This window comes from Stigmatopora argus, chromosome 1 (assembly GCF_051989625.1).
Source record: "Stigmatopora argus isolate UIUO_Sarg chromosome 1, RoL_Sarg_1.0, whole genome shotgun sequence".
NCBI classification, from domain to species: Eukaryota; Metazoa; Chordata; class Actinopteri; order Syngnathiformes; family Syngnathidae; genus Stigmatopora; species Stigmatopora argus.
In genome coordinates, this window is record NC_135387.1 from 26,925,852 (window position 1) to 26,948,970 (window position 23,119).

Genomic DNA, 23,119 nt, shown 5'->3' on the forward strand with positions numbered 1-23,119 from the left:
GGATGACTGAGCCTCACCGCCAGCGACCGACGCTTTCCCCAGTTTGTCCACGCCTTCCACAAAGACCTGGAGCTGGCCATGCAGGGCTTGCAGCCTGCTGGTTAGAGCGCCCACTAGAGGCCTATCCGCCAGGTCGGAAAGTTCCGATATCTGTGGACGCAAACGTACGAGTTACAACCATTTAGCCCAGGGGTGTCCAAACTTCTGTTGTGTCCAGACGCTTCCAGAAAAAAAAAATCCTGACACGTTCATTTGTTGAACATGAGGATGCCCCGCCAGTCAAAATGGATTGGACGTGTATCGATGTCAGTGGAAATGGAACAGGATCACTCGACGCTAGCCTTGCCAGTTAAAACTGAAATTTGTCTCGTATCTCAGGGCAAAAATGTGCTCGGAATTTTCCTCGCATCTCAAATTTCTTGTAGGTTGGGGCACTCGTATATCAAGGTATTACTGTACTGTATTTTCTAGACTATAAATCGCACTATTTTCAATAACACAGTAATTCAACATTGTCTATTAAAATACCGTATTTTCACGACTATAGGGCGCACTTAAAAGTCTTAAATTGTCTCCAAAATAGACAGGCCGCCTTATAATCCAGTGCGCCTTATATATGGAAGAAAATTAAAATGTGTCATTCATTGAGGGTGCGTCTTATAATCCGGTGCGCCTTATAGTCGTGAAAATATGGTACTAACAAATATTCCTCACATCACATTACTTACTGTATTTATTCGAGTATAATGCACAAAATGTACCAACAAAACTGAAGTAAAGTTCGGTGCACGTTATACAGGAGGTCTTCCCTTTTAGGACCAAATCCTGGAGAAAAACTGCCCTCCGCCGGTGAAAAAGTCCCCTCCGCAGCCCTTATGTATAATGGGAGAGGTAAAAACCTGTCTTTATCCGCCAGATGGCGATAATCTACCTTCTTTTACAAAAGTCAGCCCTCTCCAAATAGCTTTTGGCAAGTTTATAGGGTAATATTAAGTCAAAATAAAAAAAGTTGCTCCTGGAAGCGCTATCCTCGCTCAAAAAGAATGGAATCAATTGTTTGGTGAATCAGACTTTGAACATTTTAAATATTATGATGATGAATTAGACTTTAAGGATTTAAGATTGTAAATTCCATTTGAGAATTGTGTTTCCGTACCATACGTTGTGAATAAATGTTTTGTCACGGCGAAATGTGTTCAGCGATGCAATCCTTGGTGTGAGCTGAGAAAGAGTGGGTAAAAAATTTAGACCAATTTCTATGGGTGCGCGTTATACTCGATTAAATACAGTAATTATAAATGTATTAACGTGTTCACTAGCATTGATGGTAGCCCAGCATGGATAAAAAAAACAATGGGTCTTGTGTTGGGAATTGCACTGTTTGGAAGATACGTTATGTGGAAACCTAGAGGAAAGGAAGACGAGGACCTGGTAATGAGGACGCACTTTGGTCAGGTCGCACAACTCCGGCGCCTCGCCGCCGTGATAAATGGACGGCGAGCTTGGACGGCAGTTGGATTCCGGAGCGGTGAGGAGCTGTATCGCCGTGGAAATGAGCCGGGCCTGGTCCCTCATGGCCAGCAGAACGTCATTGTCCTTGAACCCGGGGAGGGCCGGCCGTGAAGTTTTTGGCCCGAGGCTTTTGCCCGCCATCTTGTTGTTTTGTTCACTGCTCTCCAGGGATACGTTCTCCACCCCCAATGGCTCTTTGCGCTGCGGTGGTCTAAGGGAGAAACAAGGACACAAAGGCTCAAAATGCTATTTTTATGGAGCGAATGTTGATTTGATGTTGTTTTCTTTCAAAGTTTGCCAATTTAATGTCACCTCTGAGGGGTACCTTACTGACTTGGATCCATTGGCCATCACTGAGCCACAACTCAAAATCCTTTTATTTTAAAAATGAAGCCAAAAAAAGCAAAAACACATTTTGTTCTGACCCACTTCCGATTTGGTATTCCGACTCGTCGCACGATAAAGACAACGAGTCTCGACGACTATTTTCTTCGGAGTCATACGCCCTCTGTTGGAACCCTGACCTATGATTAGGCTGTCGATTTCAACCATGCAGAGTCGAAACGTAACCTAAATGATTCTTATGGTACAACTACAACAGTTAAGAATCTTTCATTTTTAACACGATTCCATGATTCGATCGGTGTGTAAAAACCAGTGACGGGCCGTCAGGGCCTTCTCTGCTTGCCTAAGAAATATCTGAATCATATATTATATTTTGTCCATCAATACTTATTAAATAATTCCAAATTGTCTGTTAGCTTCCTTTCATTGCGTTTGCCCCCTGGTTGCACTGCTTCCAGATGTGTGTTTTCATATTGAAGCATTTAACCAATCACATTTCAGCCATTATTTGTTGCCAGGGTCAGAAATCTGCCTCAAAGCCTTCACAATCAGTTCTGCGGGCTCTGCTGCTTTAAACAAGCGTCGATAAGACTGTTGCTTTAACCAATCAGATTTCGAGTTGGCAACACCACAATGTATTGTCGCAGGCGTAGGGACACGTCATTGCCTTGTCGCAGGCGTAGGGATACGTCATCGCTTTCACCAACTATGATTAGCTACCAAACTGTATCTGGAGCTAGCTGCACAAGCAAATAGTATATTGTTGTGTTGATTTAAAGCCATTTTCAAGACGGACTATGCCAGAAATACGACAGGACAGGCTCGACTTTCAGCATTAGCTTCGATGGCGATAGAAAAGAAGGAAGTTAAAAAGGATTTTTGGTGAGTAAAATATGGCTATATTCCTAAATAATATTTTAATTGTGGGCCAAGTTCTGATATCTGAAAAGCTCCAGTGTTTGTATTTAATCACTAAATGCTGCTAGGAAGTGGATGTTACCCCACTGGTAAAAACGGGCCCTTCACGTTACCTTTGAGGGCCACGCTGGGATGAATCCCCAAGCTCCTCCTCTTCGTCCGTCCCCTGGGACGACTGAGGCTGGTAGGAAGCCAGGTCGCACTGCTGCAAGTTGGACAGAAGCACTCTGTTCTCATACTGCAGTTTTTTCACCTTCCCGCTGAGCTCTCCAATCTGATGGCGCGCAACTCCCAGTTCTTCCTCCAGGGGGGAAACATCCGGGTTGATGAGGACGGCCGCCTCCTGCGCGGGTTGAAGCATCCCGTCGTAAAGCAGCCTGTCCGAAAGCGACGACGTCACGGAAGAGAGGGGATCCGCCGTTGTTGGTGGCGGCGGCAGTTCCGATTTGTAGCGGTTGAGTTCGTTCATCAGCAGCTTGTTTTGCTCTTCCATCTCGATCAGAGACCTACGCAGGAGCTCCGCCTCTTCCTCCACAAACTGAAGGTGTCTCTGAAGCTCCATGACATTTTCAGATGGAGCGCCAACCGGTCCTGTCCCCGGACTAGCGCTCGCGCTGCTAAGTTCATGGGGCCCATCTGCAGGAGACAACGGCAGCGTTCTTTAGTGTTTACGGAGCATGCCGCGACAGCTTTACGGACGAAGTGTTATCTTGGAGTAAGGGTGTCAGACTCGGGTTGGTTCGCGGGCCGCTTTAACGTCAACTTGATTTCACGTGGGCCGGACCATTTTAGATATAATATTTAGATTTTTTTAAATAAATGGATTAAAAGAACTGGATTCAAAGCCCTGAATATTCAGTTTTTTATAGATCTAAAACAATCTGTATTTTAGCTTTTTGTATATATTTTTAGATTTTACAAAATGATTTTTGAACTAAAAACACAGAAAAAATGAATTTAAAAAATTACAATTATTGATTTAAAAGGGTGAAAATCAGGAAATTTAATATACATCTATACTCTTCATTTTAATTTGATCCTAAAATGTCACTCATGATTTACTTTCCCGGGCCACACAAAATGATGCAGCGGGCCAGATTTGGCCCTCGGGCCACCACTTTGACACAATGTCGCCTCACTTTTCTTTAAAGTGACGCGGCGTGGAATAAATGGCTACCTGGTGGCCCTTTCATGTCATCCATTTCCGCTCGTAGGCCTCGGTTCTCCACCTCCAGCTCTACGATTCGCCGACTCAGCAGGTTGGCTTCTTCTTCCACCAGCTTTAGGTGAACTCTGACCTCTGCTTCGCGAGTGTGAGGGGAATCGGCGACCTGCCAAAAGCAGCAGCGCAAGTGAAAAAGATTGCAAGCTTGCCTTCATTTTGTTTCAAAGTGGCATTATTGTGAAATAACCACTGTCGAGTGTTCAAAAATCACACTACGACGACCCCAAGGTAACACAATTGACCCCAAAATCCATTGCTCATTTCCTGACCGTTTTGGTAAATAACCACATGACAGATTCACGATGAAGTTTTCGTTTTGCTGATTTTGTAACAATTTGACGTGATTCAAAGCTAAGATTAGCTACCCAAGGTGAAGCTTGTTGCCTTCCCAAAAAATTTAATTTTCTGATTGGTTATGATTAGCGATAGTCCCGAGCCAATGCACAGGATATGACTATTTTTTTAAGTATCGGACGGTACAGCATTTTATCACAAGATCTGAGTGGATCCGGTTGTAGCGTGTTTATCAACTGTAGTAAATCAAACAACCAGTCAAACTGCCTAAAAGAAAAAAACTAGCTCTTTAAGGTTAAGATGAAAGAATAGCAATTACCATGGAAACCAAGCCCTATTTTATGGGTTTCAATAAAAATAAAGATTTTGTGTGGCTAACTTTTTCCACATTTCAAAATGTTCATGTCAGTAGGACGAAAAAAAAGGGATTTTCCTATATACAGTGGTACCTCGAGATACGAGCTTAATGCGTTCTGGGACTGATGTCGATTTACTCTTAACTCAAATGAACGTTTCCCATAGAAATGAACTAAAAACAAATTAATTTGTACCAACCCTCTGTAAAAAAAACACCCAAAACAGGATATTGGATTGGAAAACCTTTTTTATTTGTTCTAATTCGCCATCTATTAACAAAGTAACAAATAACTAGTGGTTTAATAGTACTAAAATGTGTTTAATAGTACTAAAATTAGACAGATTTCGCAGAGGGGAGAGATAGACGGACAGAGGGGGGGGGGCTTTTGCACGGCAACGCGCTCGTAACATAACACAAACAAATTTAAATGAAATTTTACTTGTATCTCAAATTGCTCGTATGTCGAGGTACCACTGTACTCCCATTTTCTTGTCACACATTCACCAAAGATGAGGATCCCGTCAATGAAATAATCCACGATTATTTATACGCACCTCCTCGATGGTGATGGAAGCATCGACATCCCCGTACAGCGACCTGTACTTGGCCAGCTCCTCCTTCATGGCCTCGCTGTCCTTAACCAATTTGGTCAACTTCTTGCACATGAGAGCCGATTCTTCCTTGGCGAAGTGAAGCTGACACTTGAGGTCCGAGCTGTCCTCCTGCCGTGGAGAATTGCGAGACCGCAATCCATCGGATTAATTCATCGACTATCAACGGTATTCGCCGTTGACACTGTTTTACCTGCGGAACGAGCTTCTTGTCGGCTTTGTTATTGGGGCGCGCGCCTCTTTTCTTCTGACAATTCTGAAAAAAGCAAAGAGTCATATTAGCTTATACAGTCGTACCTCGTGGTACGACATGCTCGTGGTACGACGAAAATTTCGATCGAATAATTCGCTCGCGATACGATCAAAATTTCGAGATGCGACCAAGCCAGGTGGCCATGACATGAGAGGCTGTTTATCATTGTAGCGCACTGTCTTTTTTTGCCGCATCTCTTTCGTGTGTAACTACTATATCTACGAGCACTGAACGATTTATTCAGACGAGTTTCGACCAGGAAACGCACAACGCGCATGCGCGGGCAAAAAGAGGGCTTTCTGGGTAATGAAGTATACTCGTGCACACAACACCCATAGGCAATGGCACCCTTTCTCAGAATAAAACTTCATTACCCACAATCAATATGTGGGTAGACTATTGCATTTCCTGTTTTCGCCCTAGCCTGTTAGCTCCCGTTGGCGGAGCAATCGTTAATTCAAGACTAGTATACTTCTCGTTGGCAAGTGGTCGTGCGTTATCCTATTGTGAGGACATCTGTGTGCATCATTTTCGGAATATTTTGAAGGGAATACAACAGCAAACAGCCCATCAATAGCGAACATGAGGGTGGAGGCATGGCAAACAACTAACCTGGCCAGAACGAAGGTAAAGAAAATTAAAACAAAATTAGAATTCAGTTTTGTGTAAAGTTACATTAAACGTATGTTTGAGTGTCTGTATATATTAATCCAAGTTAATTTTAATTTGTTTGTTCGGTTAAGAGTGCGTTGTCGTGGAAAGTCATTTAGGCCTTACATTTTCGCAAAAATGCAGTCAAAGGGTTCATGTGGGTTAGGTTGGACATTTTTTCCCTCTGGTCAAAAACCTTAAAAAACTCTCTAGTGCTACCAAACCATTACCCCAGTGATAAATAAACATCACCAGGGAAACACTGTGAAGAGCAAAAACATCGCAAAACTCTGGCAGAAGGAATCACTGCCGTCCATCTCCCTCGCAATAACATGGTTTGAAGTCGAGAAGATTAAAAACAAATGCGCATCAGCACCAATGAATGCAACCCTGCAAAAAAGGGTCTGAATCTGCTCTATTTTCACCCACCCAAGTGTCCACTCGGTGTATTACACGCTCCCAAAGGATCATGGCGTGTTCACGTTAGCGCACACTGCCGAGCCAGCGTATGGTGGCTCTGTGGGTCTCCATGGAAACGAGCCACTTTGCAGTGGACAACAACAAAAGAGCAAAATGGAGGGAGGGAAGGAGGACACAATGATAACAACGGGGTCTTAAAGGAAAAAAAAATGCTAACATACCCGTCAACCTCGGTTAATAATGATTGCAGTTCCCCTTATTAAGCGATTAAAAACATACAAATGCAACGCGCCACATATTTACTCACATAGGGCGCAATTAAAAGTCTAAAATTTTCTCCAAAGTGGACAAGGTGCCTAATCAGTATGCACTAAATTCAAGATTCATTAGATGTCGCTGTATGACGCTGACAGTACATTGCTTGCTGACACGCTATATTTATATAGTGAAAAGGGCATGCGCATGTCATGCTTAGAGTTTGACAATATTAGCAGTCGATGATGACGTTTTCATCTGCTAAACCTGTGTAAAACTTGGTACCAATGTTCCCTCTATTTTTTTGTTTGTCTGGGCAGAAAGACAACCTCCCTGAGCACACTGAGTACCGGTGTGAGCAACATCATCATTGCTCGCTATGGGCACACACCAGTAGCAGGTGTATGTCTACTACACATAAATGATTTAGTAATAATAAAATGTAATGATTAATATGTATGAATGGGCGGCCCGGCGGATTAGTGGTTCCCGCGTCAGCCTCACAGCTAAAAAACAAAACAAAGAGATTTTATTTTGTGCGCTCCATATGATTTGCTGTGCGCAGAGAAGACGAGAGTAGTGCGCAATTGCGCACGCGCACAGCTTAGAGGGAACATTGCTTGGTACATCATTTGAAATGATCAAAAAAACAGGAAACACGTATAAGTTAAGAGGTACGCACTAGTCCAGCCTTTCTTGGTATTGTATCTTCTTTTGATTGACATACAATGTGTGGTAACCTCAGTTTCAGTCTGCAGAAGGTCCCCACCTTGTGGACTTCCTGTGTGTGGCTCCAGTTTTTTTACCTAGATCTACAATGTCTTGTGTGTCTTGTGTCTGTCTTGCTACTGCAACCAAGAAATTTCCCGAATACGGCGATGAAATAAAGTTCTAAACTAACAAGTTAGCCAGTCAAGGTTTAGCAAGAGATCCAATGTCAAAACCCGTTAGCCTAGCATCTTGGGTTTAGCTTTTATTGCCTATTGTCATTGTACGAGTACAATGAAGGAGATCTCATCAAAATGTGTCCGCATTTGAGTCGTTCAAAAGTTTAATAGCCTTTACTTGAATCCAGGGGTGTGCAAGCTCCTATTGGTAGATGGCCTAAGAGTAAGATTTGATCCAGTTTTCTGTCAAAGACAACTACAAAAATTTGAAAACGGACTATTCCATGTCTCATTGGCTACGGTTCATCTCTGCCAACCCTCCCGGGTAAAATAGAGTGGCCGTCCAACACGGTCAAAGACGGTTACGAGGCTCTAAGAAGATAATTGTGAAAAATGTCAGCGGATAAAATGACTCGACTTCAAATGACTATGTTTTCCGATGAAAGACGGCGTTTTGTTCATCGCAAATGTCCCTTTAAAAGCGTAGCCAGTGTGGGAATCGTAACGTCCCCGTCCCTCTCACTGTGACCGTGATCCAGATGGAATTGACCTGTGGTCAGGGTCCACTAGTGTCCTCTAGCAGCATGCGATAAATCTCTCTTATTGCGGGATTATAGAGTCATCCACTCACCCGAGCACATCTGCGACACAGGTCTCACCAAAAAAAAAAAGCTTTTAAAAGGACAGTTTAAAATCCGAAATACCTTTTATTTCGGTCCTCTAAACTCATATTCAAATGAATACATTGCCGTAAAGGCCAAAAGTATATATATATATATATATATATATATATATATATATATATATATATATATATATATATATATATATATATATATATATATATATATATATATATATATATATATATATATATATATATATATATATATATATATATATATATATATATATATATATATATATATATATATATATATATATATATATATATATATATATATATATATATATATATATATATATATATATATATATATATATATATATATATATATATATATATATATATATATATTGCCATGATTTCCAACCAAGGACATTTTTTCCCTTTTTTAAATTAAAAAAAGGTGGGGTGCAAGGGAAGACAAATTCTTATGTTTTTAATGAATCCATTTTTAGATATTTGCAAAAATCAGCTTTTGGTCGGGAAAAAAATGACAATTCCAGAGTATTCTGTGTGCATAATTCCATTCATTCCCTGATTCATTCCCATCTGAAATGTTCACCAGAGTGCATTTATTTATTTACTTATTTATGACCTATTTATTTATGTCTAAAATGTCTTTTCCTGTGTCTGTATTCTCCCCCCCTTGCTACTGTGACAGTGAAATTTCCCAAATACAGGATGAATAAAGTTATCTAATCTAATGTTAGCTGCTGTGGGACATCCCTCGTTATGGTAACCATAGCAACACATCCGACACCCCCAGTCGGGCTTTCCTAACTGGGCAGCTAGCTGGCAGTCTGGCACGAGCTGGACGTGCCAGCTCCCTATTTGCCACGTCCCCACTTCCTCATTTAAAAGAAGAGCTGGACGCACACTGATGATGTCACGCTATCTCCCTTTGGAGGCAGGAAGAGGGCAACAGTGGGGGAGGAGATAAAAACTCGATGAAAAAGGGGGGGGAAGGGTGAATGTAAACGAGAACATGTGAGGGACGAGGAAGAAGAGACGCTGGAAACAAAAGATTCTGTGGCACCATCGCCCTCTTTTGATGAAGGGAATGTGCACATATTTTAGTTTAACAAAGTCTCCCAACGGCCCGTGGGCGATCAAAATGGCTGCTGATTCATTTGATTGTAGCAAGTACTTGGTCAAAGCCATGTGGTGTCCAAGGTGCGGTTGGCGGGCCGGATGTGGCCCGCTAGGGCGTCCGACAAGGCGACTAGGGCGCCGCAAAAACAGATGTTTGTGAGCTGTGTGATCAACTGCATTTTTCTCAACAAAATGACGCCTTCACTAGCAGCCAATGAGCTAATAGGGAACCTTAAAATGACCCATAACCAATGTTCCCTCTAATTTTTTGTTTGTCTGGGCAGAAAGACAACCTCCCTGAGCACACTGAGTACCGGTGTGAGCAACATTATCATTGCTCGCTATGGGCACACACCAGTATCACACCTGCCATAAGTAGGTGTATGTCTACTACACATAAATGATTTAGTAATAATAAAATGTAATGATTAATATCTATGAATGGGCGGCCCGGCAGATGAGTGGTTCGCGCGTCGGCCTCTCAGCTAAAAAAAAAAAAAAAAAAAAAAAAAAAAAATGAAAATAAAAATGGATGTTATTGTGTGCGCTCCATATGATTTGCTGTGCGCAGAGAAGACGAGAGGAGTGCGCAATTGCGCACCCGCGCAACTTAGAGGGAACATTGCCCATAACCAACAAGAAGTCACCCGGAAATGCCCCCAAATCAGTAGGAACCCACAAAAGAACAAGAAGCATCCCAGAAAGTCCTTCAAAATAAGCAGGAAATGAACCAAAATTTAGCGGAAGTGACCCGCAAATAGCCTATAATAGAAGTGAGGCAAAATGACAACAATAGATGTCCAAATAACTTACTTAAAGATGCTGTGGATGCTCATCTTTTAGTACAATCGATGGCCCTAGACGTCCAATCCTTTTTGACTGGTTCATTCAAAATGGATTGGACGTCTAGCGCCGTCAACGGCGGCAAGCAAGTGAACTTTTCATCCAAAAATAAACTGTCCCGCCGTCCCACATGAGATTTTGTGGCCTGCCAACCCACCGTACTGACTTTAACACTCCTGGTCTCAGCGTACTCTAAGCCGGAATGAAAAATAGTACCTGGATTAAAGAGACATTTAAAGTGTCAAATGGGACAAAAAGCATTTATACGGGTTGCAATTATAGGAAGAGCTGCGTGGAAGCTTTTATGGGAGCTCATCTGTCCTCCCACAGGTGAGATGATCTGCCTTCTTGTTATCACTTAATGGCTCCGTGATCTATTGCTCGTGTGGGCCTTAATGGTCGGAACCACCAGAACGGATTCGGCACGTTGTGCTCGCAAAACGAAAGCAGCTGACCATGATTGGTGCTTGTGAGGGATGCCTTCATTGGTCTGTTTTTTCTCCGGGTTCGCCAGTTTACCCCCACATCCCTAAAACATACATGCTAGGCTAATTACACACTAAATCAGGGGTGTCAGACTCGGGTTGGTTCGCGGGCTGCTTTAACGTCCACTTGATTTCACGTGGGCCGGACAATTTTAGATATAATATTTAGATTTTTTTTTTTATTAAAAGAACTCGATTAAAAACCCTGAATATTCAGTTTTTTATAGATCTAAAACAATGTATATTTTAGCTTTTTTTATATATATTTTTAGATTTTACAAAATGATTTTTGAACTAAAAACACAGAAAAAATGGATTAAAAAATGACAATTATTGACTTAAAAGGGGGGAAATCAGGAAATTTAATATAAATCTATATCTATCATTTTAATTTGATCCTAAAACAGAAAGTCAGCACTCATTATTTACTTTCCCGGGCCACACAAAATGATGCGGCGGGCCAGATTTGGCCCCCGAGCCGCCACTTTGACACAGGTGCACTAAATTGTCCTAATCTGCTATTACTGATTAGTTGTTTGTCTCCTTGTGCCCTGCAATTAGCTGTCCACCGATTCAGGGTGTCCCCGCCTGGTCCCCATGGTTATCTGGGATACGCTCCAGCACCACCGTGCCCCTTGTGAGGATAACCGGTTCAGAAAACGAATGAATAAATATTTCCTTGAGTTTTCTCCGGGTGCTCCGGTTTCCTCCCAGATCCCCAAAACATGCATGCTAGGCTAATTTTACGCTAAAAACTGTCCATATCTATTACTATTTGGTTGTTTGTCTCCCTGTGCATTACGATGGGCTCTCCACCAATTCGGGGTGTCCCCCGCCTGGTACCTATGGTTAGCTGGGATAAGCTCCAGCACCCCCCACGACCCTTGTGAGGATAAGCAGTCTGTAAAAAATGAATGAATGAATGTTCCCCAAGTGTAACCCAGAGCTGAGGACAGAACATTTGTGCTATATATTTTGAGAGGGCTATTGGGTGGGTTTTAACTGCACACGTTGCTACGCAAACACTCACAAAAAACATGTTAAGCGTAAAGCAAAGTCCGTAGCCACTGTGTCGCTACATCCGCCCACTCAAACAATAGGTAGCACTTCCTGAAGTCAGCAATAGCAAGGAACAGTTTCCTTGTGGAATTAAGTCGGATGAGGCAAAACAATCTTACACTCTAGTGCTATTTTTGCCCGACTTGATTGACAAGGAGCCAATTTTCAGGTTAAAATGAAAATATTATCACAATGAAAAATGACTTTAGTGCTTTTTAAGACTAAGTTAACATCCTCATCTTGGCTTCCCAAATGACCCAAGGACGACTATTGCGACGCCCTTTTGTGGACTTTTAAGCCTCGCTTCGTGGATTTAATACGCTTTTACCAAATGAGCTATCTATATTCTGTAACCCTCCCGCAATCAAATGTGACCTTGCCGCCTTCCAATGTCGAACGACTGTAACGGAGCCAACGTTTCAATTACCGCCACGTTTCTCAGGGGCTTAACATTTAGGCTGGAAACGTGGATATGTATACTCATTTTGCCATTGCCGTTCGTCTCTGGTGGTCAAATCTTGTTAGTGGTTTTGTTTAGTTCCTTTGCTTTTCGCCTCTTGTGTCCCTCCGGGCTTCCCTTCCTCTCATAACCAAACGGTCCTGTGTATTTCGTAATCAACCCTTGTCTGTCTATATAATCCCGTGTGTTTGTTAGTGATCGTCGGATCGTCAACTGTGTTTAACGCATGCCAAGTTACCACTACATGTTCCTCGTGTTTTCTGTCAGGTTTGGTTTTGTGATTTGATTTTTAAGTCCTTGTTTTTTTCTAAAAAAAAAAACGCCTGAAGTAATTAAAGTTTCGTTAGAGCACTCCTTCCAAGTCCAAGACTGCTTCCCTGCATTTGCGTCCAACCACCTTCCACGATTGGCGTCATTTGTTGGGGCGAATGAGCAAGTCCTACCTTGTCTATTTCCTGCTGCAGGACCTGTTTGGCCACCTCCAGATCCTGGAGCCGGACTCGGAGTTCCTCGTTCTCGTCCTCCAGGCGGGCCCTCTTCTTCTCTCCGCTGTCCAGTTGACTGTGGAGACGGATGGACACGTCCTTGGCAACCTGGGTTGAGTTAGATCAAGGGTGTCAGACTCGGGTTGGTTCGTGGGCCGCTTTAACGTCAACTTGATTTCACGTGGGCCGGACCCTTTTAGATATAACATTTAGATATTTTTTTATATAAATGGATTAAAAGAACCATGACTAAAAGCCCTGAATATTCAGTTTTTTATACTGTTTTTATATTTTAGCTTTTTTAAAATATATTTTTAGATTTTACAAAATGATTTTTGAACTAAAAACACAGAAAAAATGGATTAAAAAATTACAATTATTGATTTAAAAGGGGGAAAATCAGGAAATATAATATACATCTATTCTATCATTTTAATTTGATCCTAAAACAGAAAGTCGGCACTTATGATTGACTTTCTCGGGCCGCACAAAATGATGCGGCGGGCCAGATTTGGCCCCCGGGCCGCCACTTTGACACCTGTGGGTTAGATAGTTGAATTATCATGTCATCCCCAGCAGAGTGGTAAGAGCAGTTGACCTTTGTTGGACTTGAGCCAACACCAATTCCACTCCACGGCCATTTAAAGAATGTTACATAACGCCTAATCTGCTCCGTGTCTAAATAAAAGAACCATTATGCGCGAACGGGAGCGAGACGTTGGCACGACAGCGTTTCCGTGCTCAAGCGCTCATCCTTTGATTGGATGCGAATAAACAAATAGATGACGGAATGTGGCGAATACTCGAAATCCTTTTTAACTAAGGATCATCCTATTAAAAAAAACGACTTGCTGAAAAAAAATGCAATGAGATTATTCATTTATACTTTACAAAGACAATGAAATGCTTTCATTATTTTTGACAACCAGAATTTTGTGAGTTGTTTGATTAATTAAGTTAGTTAATGCATTACTGCACTTGACTTAATATCCTATCCGCAATCACATTCGTTCATTTGCCCCCTTCCGTCAAAATGGCGTCTTCAATGGCAGCCAATCATCAGGAAGTAAACTGGAAATGCCCAAAAATGAGCTGGAAGCGACAAACGAACGACAAGAATTCCAAAAAGTCCCTTAAAATCAATAGGAAAGGATCCCAAATTTACAGGAAGTGACCTATGAGTACCCAAAAATGGAAGTGAACAAAAAAAGTGACCCAAAATGAACTACTATTGACAAGGATAGATGTCCAATTCACTTAAACTGGGACTGTATGCTCAATTTTCAGTGCCATTGACGGCGCTAGACGTCCAATCCATTTTGACTGGGAGGGGCGAACGAACAAACAAAGCGGATTGGACGTCTGTTAGGGTTATCATTATTATAAATTTGCTTGCAATGAAGAATGCTTTGCTTTATTAGGAATATTAATCATTATTATAAATGTGCTTGAATATTAATCATTATATATATGTGCTTGCAATGAAGAATGCTTTGCTTTATTTTTAGAGTTATTGACATTAATAAAAGGCATTTTAATACATCTCTTGCAAGAGTAATGCTCGCTCCAAAGTTAACCAAAACAACTTGAAGGTCACTCCCCTTTTGCACCTGGACTTCTCGAGACTACGGTTCACATCAAGAGAACTGTAAATTGTTTTGAGAAGCATCGGCTTCTGAAGATGGTTCACATCAAGCGTTCTTGGGAAGATTCGGAGAACTGTAAATTGTTAAGAGACTCTCAATTGTTTAGACTTCTGTGATGCATGTTGTTAAATCTTATGAAATAAATTAGCAAGAGAGACATCGAGTGAACAGAATGATCTTGTCCGAAGGCGCGTGAGGATCGATTCTCTCTTGCAAGAACCCAGCTATGAGTCAGATGTCTGTTTTATTTTCGGCGGCATTTGGGAATGCCTAATGGTGAACCTATCAACGTCAATGGCTGCCAGTAAGTTAACTGGTCCAGCCTAGATGAGATCCAGGACGTAAAGTTCTGGCAAACATATTTTGAAAAAAAAAAAGAAGAAAATCCCAAAATTGTAGGTCAAAATAAATCAGTATGGGGACGTCCCTACTTTGCAACACTTTCAAAAACAAAAACAAAAATGACATCTTCTACATTGCTTTGCATTGAGTCCAAGGGAAACATTTACTGGCTACATCCTGTCTACTGTATGGCAAATTCCCTGCAAACTGTCTGTGGGAATGAGAGCAGTGTGTGAGTGGAACAGGAAATGATGTCAGACGTTCAAGGAGATTCGTCTTTGTCCTGGGAACGCGCCGGGGTTAGGGTCCCAGTCCCGTGGTGGCAGACTGGAATACGCTTTAGAAAATCAACAGTGACATGTGACGCCTTTCAAAAGAAGCGTGGCCTGACAAACGTCAACTGTGTGCGCTTCTTCCGTCGTGAGCGTTTTCACACCACACACACACAAACACACAAACACACACACACACACACACACATAAACACACACACACACACACACACACATAAACACACAAACACACACACACTAAAATTGGAATGAGGGGATGAGATCAGTGCCTTCCAGCCGAAGCAGTAGTTAAGCCAATTAGCTAAAGCAGATCAACTCCGTTTTGTTACACTCAAAATGTCGAGGTCAAGTTGGCGCTCCCAAGTGAAATGCTGACATTGGTTGATTGGCAGTGAACTGTTTAGAGAGTTTATTGACTAACATATAGTAGTCCAAAACTGCTTTAGTGAGCCGTTTCATACTCTTATTCCTTTTTAATCTGATTTGTTTTTGGACATTTTTATTTGGTTTGACGTACTGTATTTTCTCGCATTTTAGCCCCCTCCACGTAGAAGCTACACCCTTAAAATTGCCTTAAAATCGTCGAATTTTACAATTTCTCTCGTATAAGCCGCCCCAATTCACAATTTTCCCCACCATATTCATGGATTTAATAGGGAATACAGTGGTACCTCGACCTACGAGCAGCTCTACCTACGAGATGCTCGAGATACGATGAAAATTTTGATCAAATAATTCGCCCTAGATACGATTAAAATTTCGAGATGCGAGAAAGCCAGGTGGCCATGACATGAGTGGCTGTTTATCATTGTAGCGCAATGTCTTATTTGCCGCATCTCTTTGATGTATAACAGATATCTACGAGCACTGAACGATTAATTCAGACGAGTTTCTCCTAGCATCGACCATGCGCATGCGCGGGCAAAAAGAGGGCTTTCTGGGTAATGAAGTATACTCGTGCACACAACACCGATAGCCAATGGCACCCTTTCTCAGAATAAAACTTCATTACCCACAATCAATACGTGGGTAGGCTGTTATTCATTCCTTAGCCTGTTAGCTCCCGCGATCGCTCATTCAAGACTACTTCTCGTTGGCAAGTGGTCATGCGTTATCCTATTGTGAGGACATTTGTGTGCATCATTTTCGGGATATTTTGAAGGGAATACAACAGCAAACAGCCCATTGATAGCGAACGTGAGGGTGGAGGCGTGGCAAACAGCTAACCCGGAAAACAAAGGTAAAAACAAACTAAAACTAAATTAGAATTCAGTTTTGTGTAAAGTTACATTAAACGTATGTTTGAGTGTGTCTGTATATATTAATTCAAGTTAATTTAAATTTGTTTGTTCCGTTACGAGTGCGTTATCGTGGAAAGCTGACAGTGCGCCTTATATATGGATCAATATTTAGCCGCAACTGCGGTAAGCAGCCCCCGACTCCATTTCCCCTGTAGAAGGTGCATGCTGGCATATATAGTATTTCTGAGATACTGTATGAATCGAAAGGATGGTCTGTTGGATAGCACATTCCGAAAGGGTGTTGCCTGCACGTAGAAAAATTTAAAAGAGAAGTCACGTGAGCAGTACAACCAGGAAGTGTGTCCGTAGCAATGGCCGGCAAAGGTGAGTTTTTTCACGTTTTATGCAAGATACAATTTTTTTTAGATTTCTAAATACATTTTGTTAAGCTTTTTATCTGTTTATCTTTTCTCTATTTTGAAATAAATGACCGTATCGGCCACATTGTCTTGTGTTATGGCGTTTCGGCTTTGTCACCTTGCAGTTTGGTGCATGTCAAGTCCAATTTGTGCGCATATAAGCCGTACCCTCCATTCAGTCATCATTTTTTAGCGACAAATACAGCGGATATGCGAGAAAATACAGTACGTCAAATGTCCAAATATCGGCACCGATAATCAGTAGATCTAAAATAAAAACCACGATGGCGGTCCATCAAAACCCCATTCGAATCCGACAAAAACTCCTATTTGGAGTTTTAATGTCTACGCCAAGTGTGTCAGACTCGGGTTGGTTCGCGGGCCGCATTAAAGTTAACTCGATTTCATGTGGGCCGGACCATTTTAGATATAATATTTAGATTTTTTATTTTTAGAAATGGATTAAAAGAACTGGATTAAAAGCCCTGAATATTCATTTTTTTAATAGATCTAAAACAACGTTTATTTGAGCTTTTTAATATATTTTTAGATTTTACAAAATGATTTTTGAACTAAAAACACAGAAAAAAAAGATTAAAAAATTATAATTATTGATTTAAAAGTGGGAAAATCAGGAAATCCAATATACATCTATAGTCTTCATTTGAATTTGATCCTAAAACAGAAAGTCGGCGGCACTCATGATTTACTTTCCCGGGCCACACAAAATGATACAGCGAGCCAGATTTGGCCCCCGGGCCACCACTTTGACACATGTGGTCTACGCAGCTCAACGGGACAGGTTTGTTCCAACAACAAAAATTCTATTCTGGTTTCATAACAATCTACTTCCATGATATTCAAAGTCCAGCCCACATTTTAAAGGTTGAATATAAAGCCCTGAGAAAAGCCACGGCAAAAGATTGATCTTGTTGCAAAAACTTTTTGTTTTGTGGCAGCTCTACTAGAAAACCAGTGCCACACAATGTGGTGTAACTTGAACCCCCGCCAGAATTCCGCCCTCGCAGACAAGGCGACAATCGCTCGTGTTGTTGCGGGACACAAAGCCATGTCAGCTTGTGTCTCCCTCCGGTGTCCTTTTTCACTACTTTGCTACTCTGTCCACGTGTACGTGACCATTTTGGACATCAGGAACACCCTTTAAATCGTGTGTTGTGGACCTGATTCAAGCATAACTTTGCCATTTTTCCTTCCAGTTGAAAGTTCATTTGGTTTCAGATCAACTCCTACGAATCCCCCTGGAAACTCTTTTCCGATTGGAATCTTCTTCCCAATCTCGTGGCTGATTCTGAGTGGCTGGTTTGAATTTTCGAACTGTCATGAGTCAAAGCAAATGATTTTAAAGCAGGAAGCGTGACCTCAGCGCAGCGGGTGGAAAAAAATGAGGTCATCCCATGAGCACGGTTATTTGAGGGAAATATGTTGGACTTGTAAGAAAAGCGGGATGGCTCATGGATTTTTTTGGGGGCCAAATGAGGAAAAGGATCAGGTTTTGAGGCTGAGTGCTGCTTTTAATTCTTTATGATAGCCAATAGTGTATTTGCACTGTAAAAGGAGATGAAGGGGAATTGGGCCACTGAAGGAATAAAAAGGGTGGCCAAGGTTGAATTGGGACTTTAACGTCACCATTGTGATTTTAAGATCAGAATGTTCCTGAATTTAACGTCAGAATTCGGAGTTTCTTCTCAGAAGTCAAATTTCTCATTTGCAATCCAGATTCCTCACTTTACTCTCAGACTTTCATCTCAGAAGTCTTGACTTTAAATTCAGATTTCTGACCCTAATCTCAGAATTTCCCAGGAATTGAACGCCACAATTCTGACTTTATTCTCAAGAATTCTCCTGAAAGTCAAATTTCTCATTTGAAATCCAGATTCCTCACTTTATTCTCAGACTTTCGACTATCATCTCAGAATAGTCCAGCCTTTAAATTCCGATTTCTCACTCTAATCTCAGAATTTAGATATTTTTTTATATTAGGGCCAATGAAGATGAAAAAGATTCTGACTTCAAAGTCCTAATTCTGCCTTTATTCAGAATGTCTGACTTTTCTCTCAAAATTCAGACTGTAAATAAAGCCACCATTTCCTTCTTGATTCGCCCAAATTTTCCCCCGTACTGATCTGAATTACACCACTAGTGTGTAAAAAAAAAAATCTAATCGATCTGCACAAGTTCCTGGATTGATAAAAAGACATTCTACTTTGAGTGAATGACTTTCTTTCATCATAATTCCTATCATATTGAAATATTAGATTAGATAACTTTATTCATCCCCTATTCGGTAAATTTCACTGTCACAGTAGCAAGAGGGTGAGAATACAGACACAGGAAAATATATTTTAGACATAAATAGGTAATAAATAAGTTAATGAATAAATAAATAAATACACATGTTGCTGAAATATATACATACATATATATATATAAATAAATATACACATGCATGTATACATACGCTTGGTCTTAACGTTCAGCCATTCCTTTCGTTAAAATATAAAATAAAAAATAAAATAAAAAATAAAAAATACAGTTATCCCTCAAATATCGCGGTTAATGTAGACCAGACATGGCCGCGATCATCGAAAAATCGCCAAGTAGGGTCACCCCTATTATAACTTTTTTTCCCCTTCAGTGCTGAGACCTAGTAGCAAAAGTGGCTTCTGCTTACGAGTTTCAGCGTGGATTTTCACATTTTTATGAACTTAAATTTGAGTTTTTTAAAATAATTACTAGCAGAAAAAAATCGCGAAGAAGTTATTTTGCGATAAGTGAACTCGCGATAATCGAGGGAAGACTGTACTGTATTCCATTTTGGTCAATGAGTTAACAAAGCTGAAATAAAAAACAGTCCCAACCTGCAGGTAATCACACGAAGCCCCATTTAGATTAGATTCAATTTAAATCTAGGCTATGACGTGTCTTTAGCCAATACATTAAGAAGCTTTCCGCTCATGATAATAGACGAGAGCTTTGACGCAAACACTCACTTTGACATCCTGCTCCAGCGTTCGGATCAGTTCGCCGTCCACTTGTCCCGTCTGGGCCACTCGGAGGGAGCGCCGCTCTGCCTTTCGTAGCCGGTACTGCAGGATGCGGCAGGTCTTGTTTGCCTGCCCGTAAAAAAAAAAACTCTTTTCAACAAAGACGCATTTTCCAGTAGCTCAGAAAGAAATTACAACCAAAACTTAATTGTCAATCCTTCGTGGGTGACCTTGAAAAGAATTGGACTGAAAACTCAAACAACCCTCAATAGGTTGCATCTGAAAGTCAGGGTGGAGGCGGGGCAAATAAAGCCAACCCGGGAGAAGAAAGGTATCCAAATTTAAAACAAAATTAGAATTAAGTTTAGTGTAAGGTTAGATTAAATTTATTTTTCAGTGTGTCTGCATCGTAATCAAAGTCCATTTAAATTTGTTTATGTTATGTTACGAGCGCGTTGCCATGCAAAAAGTGCCCCCCTCTCTCTACCCTTCCCCGAAATCCGTCTAATTTTAGTTCTATTAAACACATTTTAGTACTATTAAACCACAAGTTATTTGTTACTTTGCTAATAGATGGCGAATTAGAACAAATAAAACATTTTCTCCAATCCAATATCCTGTTTTGGGTGTTTTTTTCAGAGGGTTGGAACGAATTAATTTGTTTTTAGTTCATTTCTATGGGAAACGTTCATTTGAGTTACGAGAAAATCGACATACGAGCTCAGTCTCGGAACGCATTAAGCTCATATCTCGAGGTGCCACTGTATTTGTTACTTTGTGAGTAGATAGTAAATTAGAACAAATACAAAGATATCCCGTTTTTGGTGTTTTTTTCGGAGGGTGGGAACGGATTAATTTGTATTGAGTTCATTCCTATGGGAAAACACATGTGATCTTGGTCCCGGAACGCATTAAGCTTGTATCTCAAGGCCTAACTGTATGGCAATCTATCACCATGGTGACAGATTGCCACGCCCCTAGCAGATGGGCACGCACCTGTTCCAGTTGTTGCCGCAGTTCCTGGAGCTGGTAGACGTCATCCTCCATGTACATGTCTCGCATCTCTAGCATTTCAGATCTTAGCTCTTCCATCTCGTCCTGGAAACAGAAAGGAAGAGTGACTCGTCCATCTTTTTAGGTTTCGTATAAGACAACAATAATAATAATCATTAAGTCTCCTCCAAAACTATATCTCAAACATATGCAATGTAAACAGCAAACAAAGTTCAAACTGTGAAATACATTCTATTCAATTAAAATGACATCTTGTCACTGATTTTCTTATTACATGTAAACATGGCCTGAAAAATCACAACAAAATGAAACACACCGTATAGCAATATATGTGTAAACAACTTATTTCATGATAATATGATACTATATTAATTAACAATTAAACAATCATTCACAATATGGACAATCTAGAGTGCTGTTAGTCCAGCATGCATGTTTTGGAAATGTGGGAGTAGGCAAAGAAAAGCCACGCAAGCCTGGAGAGAACGCGCAACTCCACACAGGAAGGTCTGAACCTGGGATTGAACCCTCGATCTAAGAGGTACACGGTCGATTGGTCGCCGATCTTTTGGTCGCCCGGAAGGTTATTGATAATTACCATTTAAATCGTTGCTCAAATTCCCAAAATACAAACTGCGAATGACTATTTAGTCATACTTAATGCCCTGTTAATTATTAGGCTAAAGAAAAGCTCCAAATTTCCTGGACTTTTATTGTTTTTTGTTGGAGAACTTGTTAAGACCCTGACTGACGTACCTTCTTAAAAGGGACAGCGCATGTACATACAGACTCTTATACGCTCACACGTCGGCTCAGTGAAACTGCTCATGGCCATTGTTGGCTTTTATTGATGCGTAGACCGTGTTGTTTTACCTTGTTTTGTCGCCGGTCTTTTGGTCGTCGGTCTTTTGGTCGCTGGTCTTTTGGTCGCCGGTCTTTTGGTCGCCCGTTGTCGCGGTCCAGGCGACCAAAAGGCTGCGACCAAAAGACGGCGACCAAAAGACCGGCGACCAATCGACCGCACACGCAACCATGCACAGGCGAAACGTAACCTAAATGATTCTTATCGTACAACTACATCAGTTAAGAATCTTTCATTTTTAAATACTCTTGACACGATTCCATGATTCGATTGGTGCGTAAAAACGGGCCCTTCACGTTGGTCGCCCGTTGTCGCGGTCGGGGCAACCAAAAGACCGCCACCAAAAGACCGCCACCAAAAGACCGCCACCAAAAGACCGCCACCAAAAGACGGCAACCAAAAGACCGGCGACCAATCGACCGTACACGATCTAAGAACGGCGAGGCCGATGCGCAAACCACTCGAACACCGGGCTATCACTTGGTTAGGTTGTCTTCAAAAGAACTATAAAAATACTGTATTCTTTTTTAAATTATATTTGTCCTGTCTAATTTTTATTCTGTGTGTATATTATTTATATTTTATTATTTTTTTAACAGCTAGAGTGAATGCCCGAAAGCATATAGAAGCAAAAATGAGCATGACCGCAGGAATAAAAGTCCAATTATTTACTAGGTCAGCTACTGTTGGATCCAAACAAAGCAAAACTGTGTATGTGTCTGTGTGTACTATATCCTAAGATATAAATCTAGAGCAGCTGTTGGCAGGGTGTGTCTATCCAAAGTATAAACAATAAAATCGTGGGATTCGAGTACAATACAAGTACAGTAATCCCTCGATTATCACAATTAATGTAGACCAGACATGGCCGCGATAAACGAAAAACCGCAAAGTAGGGTCTCCCCTATTTAAAAATAAAATACATATATATTTTTTTTTACTTCAAAGCTGAGTTCTAGTAGCAAGCGGAGGACTGGGGAGCGGCTTTTTGGGCCAAAAAGAAAGTGGTCCGGCCCACATGAGATCTAGTTGCCATTAATGTGGCCCAGGAACTAAACAGAGTTTGACAACCCCCACCCCCGCCTTAAAGGTTGGCAGAGAGCCAAATCCACCCATCAAGAGCCATATAAGGCTCGTGAGTTAAGATAATGATAATTTCAAGGGCGATGGGCTGCAACGATTCATTGACTATTGAAATACTAATTTGATAATAAGTGTAGTCGATTCACGAATGCAGTGCTGCAAAACACTTGAACAGAAGCGAATGAAAACAGAACTGTGTTTATTATTGAGGGAAAACAGAAGTGCTATTGTGCTTTAAACGGCGCCAAAGTGACTTTAGCACAACTGATAATTCGTCCAGGAAAGAAATTAAGATATGAATTAAGGGTGGAACGGGAAATAGGAAGGCAAGAACACAGGAAACGCAGGAAATTAGTAGTGCCAAAAAATAAAC

At 41.1% G+C, this 23,119-nt stretch overlaps 1 protein-coding gene across 1 annotated transcript in view; it reads right to left on the reverse strand.

Moving 5' to 3' along the window:
- The window catches only part of mtcl2 (microtubule crosslinking factor 2), a 42,949-nt gene that overhangs the window by 17,973 nt on the left and 1,857 nt on the right, over positions 1-23,119 (reverse strand). Inside the window, exons 2-10 of the mRNA XM_077613489.1 lie at positions 20,784-20,885; positions 19,794-19,916; positions 12,800-12,949; positions 5,457-5,519; positions 5,207-5,374; positions 3,953-4,106; positions 2,889-3,411; positions 1,429-1,723; positions 1-150 (exon numbers count right to left, since the gene is read on the reverse strand). The exon at positions 1-150 is cut by the window's left edge and continues 72 nt beyond it. Of these exons, the coding sequence (XP_077469615.1) occupies positions 1-150; positions 1,429-1,723; positions 2,889-3,411; positions 3,953-4,106; positions 5,207-5,374; positions 5,457-5,519; positions 12,800-12,949; positions 19,794-19,916; positions 20,784-20,885 (1,728 nt within the window). The remainder of the gene's footprint in view (positions 151-1,428; positions 1,724-2,888; positions 3,412-3,952; positions 4,107-5,206; positions 5,375-5,456; positions 5,520-12,799; positions 12,950-19,793; positions 19,917-20,783; positions 20,886-23,119) is intronic.